This window comes from Corythoichthys intestinalis, chromosome 3 (genome assembly GCF_030265065.1).
Source record: "Corythoichthys intestinalis isolate RoL2023-P3 chromosome 3, ASM3026506v1, whole genome shotgun sequence".
Lineage (NCBI taxonomy): Eukaryota > Metazoa > Chordata > Actinopteri > Syngnathiformes > Syngnathidae > Corythoichthys > Corythoichthys intestinalis.
The window spans coordinates 39087831-39100074 of NC_080397.1; the positions used below are offsets into that span (position 1 = coordinate 39087831).

The window sequence follows — 12244 nt, forward strand, 5'->3', positions numbered from 1 at the left end:
GGTATTTTAATTTTTTTCAAATGAAAGTGCAATTCTGCATAGTTTGAAGAAACACTCGAGAATCTTATTTTGTATCCGCATTTAATGCTCTTTTGAAAGTGCAGTCTTAGCAAGCCTTTGTTTTACATCTCCTACAATTTATTCTGCAACGCATTATAAATTCTGAATCTAATTACTCGATTATTCGAACTAAATAGCTGATAGATTAATGGACTACTAAAATAATTGATTGCTGTAGCCCTACTTAACTATAAAATATTTTGTAAAAAATACTAAGTAAAAAGTTGTATTGAACATAAAAATGAAGTTATTATTTTGAAAGGAGTGTCCAAAGTACGGCTGGCGGGTGAACTGGAGCTCGCTGCCAAGTTTTTAGTGGCCTAAAGTAAATTATGAAATCATAGAATATGGCCCGCACAAGTATCTTAAATTCAGCGTACATTGTTTTGCACTTCCCATCTTCAACACTACATTGAGCTAGCCACACAAACATTTCCTCTTCATGAGCTCAGGAGTCAAAACGTACCTGACATATTAAATAAGTGAAGGAAACTGTAGAACTTCAGTATTTTTACATAAACAAACTTACATAAACATTATCCATTGTGATGGATTGATATCCTGGTTGTGATTTCCTTGACTCTTTTGGTGTTGCTGGACATTTTCTTTGTTCTGTAGTTTGTTTCAGTGTTGTAAATATAGGGGAGTTTGAATTTTGTGGCAGGTGGGGAGGGGCAAAACATGTTGAGGACCCCGAAACGCAGTGTCAGCATTAAAATTAACTTATATTAGATATATGCTCGGTTACTAGCTTAGCCCATGCTCGTGAATACCATTTTGTCGATGCTCTTCGGCGTTTCATGGTCCACATCTTCAATCCTTGGTTCTCGCTCAATAGTTGTCGCTTTTGAAAGCTTAGGTTTGAAAAAAATTACGTATATCTCTCTTGGTTTTGGCTAAGCAAAGCAAATGACCGTCTCTAAGGTGCTAGTTACAGGACCTGTTTGAAAAATAATTTTGACCCATTATAAAAATATTTTTTTGTTCATTTCATTCATTTCTGTTATTGGTTTTGTGGCTTTACGGCTTTTATAGACAACATTTTACCGGCAAAGTCTTAATTTTGAATTCATATATAGTAAAGTTAATTACATGCAATGACATTCTTCGGCCACCTGAGGGGCTGTGCCCCCCCAGGCGCCCCTTTATTTCCACGTATGGTTGTAAATATAAATACACATACACTACTGTTCAAAAGTTTGGGGTCGCTTTGACCCCAAACTTTTGAACGGTAGTGTATATAAATTAAAGAGTAACGGTATTTGTATGCATTCCTGACCATCATGGGCATCACGGTTCGGTGCACACAGTCAGAGGCGTCACGTTCTATTAGGCAAACCAGGTAATTGCCTAGGGCCCCCAGCCAGCAGGGGCCCCCAGAGGGCCAACAGATTTAGCACACGCAGCTTTACTGCAGTCGCAGAGACAAGTGCGACAGTGCCAGTGAAAGCCTTGTGTCCGAGTTCCCTGAAGGGGCCCCTTCACTCGCTCTACACTCCCTATCCCTCCTTCACGCGACTGAGAGTGAGCGGCGATTTGGCTTTTTTTTAATTGACGTATATCCAAAATGAAGTTATACTTCTGGAAGCGACAAAAGAAAGAAAAGCAGAAGAGGATAAAAGGAAGCAAGACATCGGTGAGTGTACTATGTTACTGTACGTTTATGTCCTAATGTAGTAGAAGCCAGGCACTTTGAGTGTCCTAAAAAGCGCTTTATGAGACGGAGGCATTATTATACTTTTATTAAATATGCTATTGTTCCAAGTCCAACTGTCCCCCTTACTTGCACACGCTCGAAGGGCCCCATGTTTCTTGTTGCCGGGGGCCCCCGGGGACCCTTCAGACGGCAAATATATTGGAATTTTTTTTTTTTTTTTCAAAATAGTTGTAGTTCGTCCTACAATCCGGGGGCGGGAGAGGTAATGCACCTAAACTAACAGCTGACAACACGGGGCAACTATTTGCGCTTTTTATTTTAGCCAATATAAAAATATATCTTATGTGGGAGTGTATGTTCACTTGTAATGGTTTACAGTTAACTTTGTGTAATCCAACACTGAAAATGGATCTATTTTTTTTATTAAAAAAAAAAAAGTTACCATGGTTGCCAGCTTGCAAGTGCGACCTGACATTGTTACCTCTGTTAAATTCTTCAGCCATAGACAATACCTGTTCTGAAAATATACAATATAAAATGAACTACGACCACCTGGCTTATTTTCTTAGTACTGTATCTCATCAGCCAGAGACATAAGCACACCTGAAGATTTTGCGTGCCCTCTATTGGCTAACTTTTTACCAACAGCCAACAATAAATCTGCAAATATTTAATCCAATATGGTTTAAGACAACAAAAAAATCATGCTCTGTAGATCAATGCCTATATATCCCTAGAATATACCTACGAAATTTAATTATGATCTTTCCACAAATTATGGAGAAGTAGCAACTTTGATGTGCTCAAGAAGAGATGGAAGCCCTCCCTCTTAGCAGACTTTTAAAAAACTATACACAATGGCCCAACTGAGGCTAAAGAACATCAGATTTCCTTGCATAATAACGTGATGTGACTCATGTAACAAATACTTATTTATTGAAATGGTAACTGGAAAAAAATCCATCACTAATCATTCTCAGAGCCATCAATATTAAACAGTTCTTTTGAATAAGATTTTTTTTTTCTAATGCGGCCTGCCTCTGTTCTGTTTCAACATGAGTGGTGTTTGATAGGGTTGCAGTCAGGACTCCAGTTCCTCAATCCTACTCAAATTTGAACTTTGCGTTGGGGTACAGTCACCAGCACACGACAATCATTGCAGTAATTGTCATTCCAAAGCTGAATGCCTTAAAACAGTCAGAAAACAATGTGAAACCCAGACATGGCCTTCAGTTTAAATGCTCCAGAAATAATTCACTCTACATTACTGAATGAAATCCATTCACTTTTTAATTTTGTATTGCCTTTTTACAATCACATCAATGGGTTGAGATCCTTTGATGATGTAGACCCCCAGTCACTTCCACAAATCAACAACCAAAACATGAGATGTGTGCAATATGCCATTAGGGTGGGATCGCAAATCATTTTTAGTAAAAATAATTAGGAAAAAAAATTCTGAACAGAATTGGCCACAGTCACTAAAACTGGGGAAATAACCAGAAAAGAAAGACCAAAATTGGGGAATAGAGATACAGAAACACTATATATGCTGCCTGACAACATTTTATTTTGGGTTTAAAGGCCGTTAAAAGGATGAAATAAAAAATAAAAGATTTAACCGCATGTGAGGGAATTGAATCAATAGTTGTTTTTCAGCATAGGAACTTGTAGCACATTCAAAGACATCTTTTGTACCATTTAGGGGGCTGAAAAATACTTACGTCCAGGTCCAGTGGAGGTATGACCTGAATAATGCATTGTAAAACATTTTGAGAGGTAAATAAATGAAAAATCCAAACCATCAAAATAGGAAATGAAATAGAATCAATGACTGAGCACAAAGCAACACTGTTGTCATACAGTGAATCTGCTGTTAAGGGGTGCGGAAATAAAAAGTTGTGTGAATTACAAGTCTGGTCTTGAAGTTTTTCCCGAGTTCCTGTGCTGGAAAACAGAATAACATGATGTGATTGTGTCTGGAGTTCTAATTCAGTGGAGATCACATCTGTCGATCCATGTTTTGGCTGACATTATCAAACAGGTCAGTCCAGTTCATTCACGTTAATATGGTGTCGTCTATCTCTTCATTGGAGTCTTGCTGACTGGCGATCTTCTTCAAAGACCGGCGGTGACACTCTGATAGGAGGTCGTTACTCGCCGAGTCCAGAATTGCTGTAATCATCTGGAACGCAGAATTTAATAAAAAAAAGCACAACATGAGCGTCTTTAAAAAGATTTCTATTTAGAGCAAACCATTCTCTTAATAAATGGTCTGACCTGCATGCACTCCTCTCCCTGGCGTAGTCGTAAGAGGTTGACAATGGTGTGCTCGCTCTGGGCTCTGACGCTGGTGTTCTTGTCTTTGGTATTGTCCAACAGAGTCTTCAACAAAGGCTTGATGAGATTTGCGTCCATGGTAGGTGCTGCCGGCTCTTTGAAGACCCACCAGAGCACTCGCTCTGACACCAACCTGATGTCACTGGACTGGTTCTGAAGACACTGCGAGGTCACACAGACAGCAAGAGTCACAAAGAACACAAATCTTCCATCAACATTGAATATTCTACCTACTACGATCAAGCCTGGACTCAATGTTTTTTTATTTACACAAATACACTATGTCAGGTCGTGTCTTTTACATCACTATTGACATAACAAACCTTGACAAACTGTGTGATGAACCGCTGAGAAACATTAGTGCCTCCATCCACACTGAGCTGATATCGCATCAGGAATCCCATCCCTCTGATCCCACTGCTGGCAATGGGGATCTGTAAGAGAAGTCAGGTCACATGATCTACTCAAAAACTATGCTTTTAACAAATGTAGTCATTATGTTGTACATTGATCAATTGGGTTGATGATAATAGGGAAATTTAATACTACACTCATAAATTAAATATAATTCAAATGATAAAAACATTTGTGATCTCCATTCTCATTATAATCTAATACTTAATATTATACTAGTTAATATATGGCGGAAAACGTTGACAAGACTGAAAAAGCAGTTTCTGCTCTTACACCCTTCTTTAAAATAAATTGTATTTTAAGCCAAAAGAACTTTTGTGTTTGACAGAACAATATGTCTATATGCTTCCATAGCAGATTCATGGTGCATTAAGCCTCCGAACTATTTTTAATTAGTCCGTTTCACCCTGGAAACTCCTGTTTACAGATGTCACGCAACCACTTTTGTTTCAATCCAGCCATAAAAAGGTAAGTAATTATGTTTATAACTCAAAATGTCTGTCATTTTTAGCTTTGAATCATTAATTGATGTCTAGTATTTCGCAAAAAAAAAGACTTTAAAAAAAGGATTCACTCGCATATTTTAAACTTGTAGCAAATTTCGTTGCAATGAAAAAATTGGCGTCTGTAAAAAAGTCACGGATATCTACCTCATAACTATCGCTAAATCGCATTTTTTTCGTTACCGTCACATTTTTCCCAATATTTTAGATGATAATCGATCCAAACAATGTTAAAAAAAAAAAAAAGTTTAAAAGGGTATAAATATATGAAAATCTGGATTACTCCTTGATGTCTGCGATTTCTGCATCGCGACCCTTGTTATATTACCATGTTTCACCCATAATTTCCCCCCAAAAATCAGGCTGTGGCCATTCACATCTAAATCTTAAAATCATGGCGTCTTTAAATCTGCTCTTGCGTGCTTTCACCTCCAGTTAGTGTTTTGCTATTTAAAAAAATTATATATTTTTTTAAAATGCCCTCCTGTTCAAAATTTTCTTCCCCCAGAAAATGGAGATTTTAAGCTTTCCAATGATGTATCACACATGCATATTGGACAATTTTGAAATTTGGTCAAATTGGGGGTCTCAGAGCGGAACTTGAGGTCACCTGAGTGTTCCGCCATATGTAAATCTTTTTTCAATTTTTCTTTGTTTGGATTGATTATTTATCATCTAACATATTGGGGAAAATGCAACAGTAACGAAAAAAAATACAATTAAGCGATAGTTATGAGGTAGATATCAGTGACTTTTTTTACAGACGCCATTTTTTTCATTGTGATGTAATTTGTTTGAAAGTTTAAAATCTGCGAGTGAATCATTAAATTTTTTTGTTTTTTGTTTTTAAATATTAGACATCAATTAATGATTCTAAGCTAAAAATGACAGACATTTTGAATAATAAATATAATTACTACCTTCTTTTTATGGCTGGGTTGAAACAAAAGTGGTTGCATGACGTCTGAAAACGGGGGTTTCCAGGGTAAAATTACAAATTAAAAATACTTTGGGGGCTTAATGCGCCATGAATCTGCTATAGCAGCATAAAGACATATTGTTTTATCAAACACAGCAGTTCTTTCGGCTAATAATACAGCAGTTTATCTTAAAGAGGTGTGCAAGAGCAGAAACAGCGTTTTCAGTCTTGTTTTCTGCCATATTATATATATATATATATATATATATATATATATATATATATATATATATATGGTATACATATACATATATATACACACACACACGCCATAATTTTCGCAGTATAAGGTGCACTTGACTATAAGCCGCTGGCCCGCTACCCCCCGAATTTGGCATGAAAACTGCATTTGTTCATAGATAAGCCACACTGGGCTATAAGCCGCAACTGTCCTCACTGTATTATGGGATATTTACACCATAAGATATTAACCGGTAACACTTTATTTGACATCGGCATCATACGACAGTCATAAGGCCCAATGAACCACCATTCATTGCTTCAAAAAGCGTCATTTGGCCATCACTGCTCCCTTGGGGGAAGACAGTCAACCTCTGCTGCCAGCAGCTGTCAACACTGTTATTGTTCAACATGCCTCCTAGCTTGCATTGCAGCGATATAGATGTAAATAGTAATCAAAATTCATGTTCTGTGCTAATTTTTTCTTCAGTTACTGTTTCAGTGGTTTCATTAATTGCTAGTTATGGGATTTGGTAACACTTTATTTGACAGTGGCACCATATGACTGTCATTAGACAATCCTAATTATGACATGACACAGTCATGAGCATTTATGAATGCTTATAACAGATGTCATTTAGTGTTATCTGGCAAATTATCTCACTTTTGAATGGATGTAAAAGATCCAAGCTGGACATAAATGGAGTTAGTGACATAATTTGTCGGATGACAATGACATAAGCATTCAGTAATGCCCATGACAGTGTTTTGCCATAATTATGACAGTTGTATGACAACACTGTCAAATAAAATGTTACCTATTAACCCAAATAAATCAACAATTGAGCCGCACTGGACTATAAGCCGCAGGATTCAAAATGAAGGAAAAAAAGTAGTGGCTTATAGTCTGAAAATTATAGTATATCAGTGGTTCATAATCATAACCTTGCTAAACGTACCGAATACTTAGATAACAAGGCAAAAAACAAAAAATCTAAGTCCAATATATCTAAGCAAGACGGCTAATAACTAAGCAAATTCTTCTTCAGATTTTGTCACATTTTGAAAGTATATTTTAAAAAAGGTCAAAATTTGAGTCCACTCTAACTAGAGGTCTGGTGTACTTCCTCATACTCAGTGCGAGTCAACCTTCCACTGAGCAAACCAGTTTCTCATCTCATTAGATAGAGGGCTAGCAATCGAAAGAAATGAAATACAGCCTGTAAATTGGAAGCAAACGAGAATCTGAATACATACTGTACATACATACAAATGTCCAAAACTGGTCTAAAACACCACTTTGCTTAGATTCAGTCAGTGTACGTAAATAGGGCCCCTCACCTACCCCCTTAAACCTACTTACCGAACCCCTGGGGTTCGCTCGGAGACAGGTTAAGAACCTCTGATACATATATAATAAATATAATTACATAAATAATAAAAAGAGAGTATAAGCTATACTCTCTGTAGTGGTAGGATTTTCTGTTAGCGTGGATAGAAAATTTATCCTGAAAACACTTTTTGACACTAAGGAATGGCGTATTAAAAATCCTTCAATTTTTTTAAAAATAGAGTGTTCTCTTATCATGATTTATTTATTTTGCATAATAGATGTTCCTCAGAAGAACTATACATAGAAGCATTAAAGCGAGGCGAAAGGTGGGAAGCAGCCTACAACAACAAAAGTAGTTCTTAAAAAAAATGGTGAATTATTTAGAAACAAACAAAAACCAGATGCACGCACCCCGTTACTCTAACATTTTGCTTACCCTGTCAGCAGTGGCATTGGTCAAAATGTTCTCCGTCACTGTGTCGCAGTATTCCTTGCCACACAGCTTCTCAGGCGCACACTTGACAGCTATGGCTAAAGCCAAGCTGCGACCATGTCGCACCATCCAGTCCACCCCTGACATATCCGCTGAAAGCAGAGAAACAGCTATTAGTTTTTTTTTCAATGACCACATTGCTTGTGAGGCAAGAGAAACAAATATACATTAGCCCCCAGATAGGACCACAACTCATCAGCAAATAGCTTCTCCATTTACAAAGAACTGTCTCTGTCAAGAAGCAACATTTAAACCACTGGTTCTTAAAGTGCGGTACATGTACCACCAGTGGTACACATGTTCTCTCAAGTAGTCCGCGAAATAATGAGTGAATTAAATGTTCAAATGATTTTTTTTTTCAAATCAAATACAGTGCATTAATCAAGCACAGGTTAGATATAGTAAACTTAATCTACAAAAGGTCAACATTTATAAGTTAAATATGCTCCGCAGTGCTCGGTTGAGTCGTGTACTAACCTAAGATGTGCTGAAGCAGGACAGTCTTCAACTCCTCCTCTGACAAAAATGGGCAGAGCTCACCAACACAACCAGCGGAAGCCATTCGAGTTGCATCCTATGTGTGCAAACAGACACAAATAAAGCAGGCAAGACAGACAGACATTGGAACGTATTGACTTCTTATTTCTAACTCATCTAACTCCCAAGGACAGATGTCAAATCCAATTCAAATGGGATGGTTGGCTTTGAATGATCATCTTTCAGTGCCATTGACATCGATAGACGCCCAATCCATTTTGACTCGGGAGTCAGTCAAAATGGATTGGATGACATTGCTGTCAATAGCAACTAAAGTTACCAAGAGGAGTTCCAAAAAAATCAATTATTACATGCATCGCATTCGACAAGTGACGATTCGATTACGGTTCATAAAGGCTCAAAAACGATGATTTTTCCTCATATCTTTATGACAGCCGCTCATAGCAGAACGAAATTCAAGACACGTTTGCCGCCCGGACACCTTTAACGGACGCACACACGTTATAATGGATGCTGCCTGTAACTGAGTGAGAGATTTACCCTTTTTCAAAAGACTGGAAAATAAATTTGTGTATGAGACAGGCAGGGACAGAAACGCGCCGGGTCGCACGTTATTTTTTAGAGCGAAAGGGGAGATAGTTCGTTGCTCCTCATCTTTCAGATGTCCAGCTGTAGTTTCAAGTCATGTCAATTGAAAAATGTCCTGAGTGTGTTGCTAAGACCCGTGTGCGTCTACAAGAGGTGAGTACATGAACCCTCTTGTACTGTTTTGCCTTTATTGTTGTTGTTTTTGAGGTGTTAATAGTTAGCACCGAGCGCTAGGCTAATTAGCTAACGTGTATTTCATATGCAGAACGTGTAAAACCATGATTAAGTACAGCGGTAACACTACAAACATGCGAAATAGTACAGAAATCTGTGAAAACAATGTATATTGGTTAAAAGAAGGCTTATTTCTAAAGATACTTTGTTTCCAGAAAATGTGGAATTCATTCCACCTGTGTAAATTTTATTGTATTGTTGAGTGAAATAAGTACTCACTTTAAAATGGTAAAATTGTATCCGAACCTTCTGTGTATATACTGTACCATAGATAAAATAACTTTTATCAGTGACCCTCAATTTTCGAATCCCAGATGCCTTTAGATGAGCTACTGTTGCCATATTTACTGACAACGCAACTTAAAATCAACTTGGTTGCCAACCACATCCTGTCTCACCAACTTCCGTGTCACCACAATGCTCGCAGAAAAGGTCCAAAACCACAAAACAGTTCTAAAATGCTTCTAGAGTTACTTTTTAGGCTTTTTATTAAATGAGCAGAATCCTCTCAACCCTGTTTAATGCTTCAAGTTATCTCCTCTCAATGTCATACCTCGTCATGTCCCAGCATGCCTAGTAATGTGGTGGTAACGTTCTTGCGGATGTTTGGATCCACCTTTGACCCGGCCCCTTGAATGACGAACCTTAAAGCTTGAAGCATTGTCTCCCTATTAAAGACAAAGTGTAACAAGATGAATTACACAAGTACAACAAGAGATAATACAGTAATCCCAAATTGTTGGTGTTAGAATCCCTGCGTGAGGTCAAAAACATGACTTCTGAGGGAAAAACATACATTCAATTAGTTTGATTATCAAAGTATCATGATAATTTTAAAATGGCTGCAACTGATAGAGATATGTGTCCCATTCATTGAAACTGTAAGGGCTAGCAGTGAATGATAACGTTTCACTTCTAATAGTGGTGATAAAAGTCCAATCCATTTGAACTAGGAAAAGGAGTAAATAACTCAATTGGCATTTTTTAAAAAATAGGTCTTTGGCTGTTAGAATACTTAATTTAATGTTACTTGTTAGTAAGGCTAGTTTTGTCATTTCCTGTCTACTAACTATGAGTGTAAACTGTGAAGCTATGCCATCTGGTGGGGATGTTGGGAAATTAGCTTCTGCGCTTCATTTGAGTTTTCTATTTTTTTTTTTTTAAACTTAAGTTTACGTTTTTTTTGCACTGTAAAAAATTAAACTTCCTATTAGTCATGCTAACTTAAAAATGTAAGTACAGTGTATCACAAAAGTGAGTACACACCTCGCATTTCTGCAGATATTTAAGTACATCTTTTCATTGGACAACACTGACAAAATGACACTTTGAATAAATGAAAAGTACAGCTTATACAATAGTTAATTTATTTCCCCCCTCAAAATAACTCAAAATATAGCCATTAATATCGAAACCCCTGCCAACAAAAGTGAGTACACCCCTTTGAAAAAACGTACATCCCTAAATGTCCAAATTGAGTACTGCTTGTCATTTTCCCTCCAAAATGTCATGTGACTCATTGCAGGATTGCTGTAAGCATTGCTGCAGAGATTGAAGAGGTGGTAGGTCAGCCTGTTAGTGCTCAGACCATACGCCGCACTCTACATCAAATTGGTGCGTATGGCTGTCACCCCAGGAGGAACCTTCTTCTGAAGACGGTACACAAGAAAGCCTGCCCGTCTCATCAGACCATAGGACATGGTTCCAGTAACCCATGTGCTTTGTTGACATGTCTTCAGCAAACTGTTTGCGGGAGGCGGCTTCCTCCCAGGGTGACAGCCATGCACACCAAATTGATGTAGAGTGCGGCGTACGGTTTGAGCACTAACAGGCTGACCTACCACCTCTTCAATCTCTGCAGCAAAGCTGACAGCACTCCTGTTACGAGTCACATGACATTTTGGAGGGAAAATGACAAGCAGTACTCAATTTGGACATTTAGGGATGTATGTTTTTTCAAAGGGGTGTACTCACTTTTGTTGGCAGGGGTTTGGATATTCATGGCTACATTTTGAGTTATTTTGAGGGGAAAATAAATTAACTATTATATAAGCTGCACACGGACTACTTTTCTTTGTGTCAAAGTGTCATTTTGTCAGTGTTGTCCTATGAAAAGATATCATTAAATATCTGCAGAAATGCGAGGGGTGTACTCTTTTATGATATACTGTATACGTAAATCCAATTCTTAATATCTCTTATGGAACTTATTTGTAGTATTCTTTGAGTATTAACTCACATTTATTAAATTAACCTTGTTAACTTGATGAAATGAGTTGAATTTAGGGCTGCAGTTATCGATTTTTTTTAGGAGTTGATTAATCGATGAACTACTGTAATTTTCGCACTATAAGGCGCACCTGACTAAGCCGCCACCCACCAAATTTGGCACGAAAACGGCATTTGTACATAGATAAACCACACTGGACTTTAAGCCTCACTGTATTATGGGATAATTACACCAAAAGATATTAACCTGTAACACTTTATTTGACAGCAGCATAATACCACTGTAATGAGACCAAATGAACCACCATCATTGCTTCAATGAGCTTCATGTGGCCATTACTGCTCCCTTGGGAGAGACAGTCAACCTCTGCTGCCACCAACGTTCAACACTGTTGTCATTCAACATGCCTCCTAGCATGCATTGCAGCGCCAGAGATGTAAATAACTAGAGATGTCCCGATCCGATATTTGGATCGGATCGGACGCCGATATGGGCAAAAAAATGCGGATCGGATCGGCCGACACGGAAAAATTCCGATCCAGACTTCCGATCCAGTTTTTCGAAAACCCGGTCCGGGTTTTCCCGCGCACCGATATACGTAATCCATTCCAGTTTTTGCTTCAGTTTCCCTAAAATCCGGTCCGCATTTTAAGGCACCCCTTCAACACACTACATTACCGTCTCCCAATTTACCGAGAGACTTCATCTGTAAAAATGTCAGCTGTGTGGGATCAT

At 37.9% G+C, this 12244-nt stretch overlaps 1 protein-coding gene across 1 annotated transcript in view; it reads right to left on the minus strand.

Annotated features, from left to right (window-relative positions):
* Window positions 1-3270: 3270 nt before the first annotated feature.
* Window positions 3271-12244, minus strand: part of gcn1 (GCN1 activator of EIF2AK4) — a 63475-nt gene continuing 54501 nt past the window's right edge. Inside the window, exons 52-57 of the mRNA XM_057831853.1 lie at window positions 9833-9947; window positions 8437-8533; window positions 7903-8051; window positions 4381-4491; window positions 3998-4219; window positions 3271-3902 (exon numbers count right to left, since the gene is read on the minus strand). Coding sequence (XP_057687836.1) covers window positions 3777-3902; window positions 3998-4219; window positions 4381-4491; window positions 7903-8051; window positions 8437-8533; window positions 9833-9947 — 820 coding nt within the window. The 3' untranslated portion in view covers window positions 3271-3776. The remainder of the gene's footprint in view (window positions 3903-3997; window positions 4220-4380; window positions 4492-7902; window positions 8052-8436; window positions 8534-9832; window positions 9948-12244) is intronic.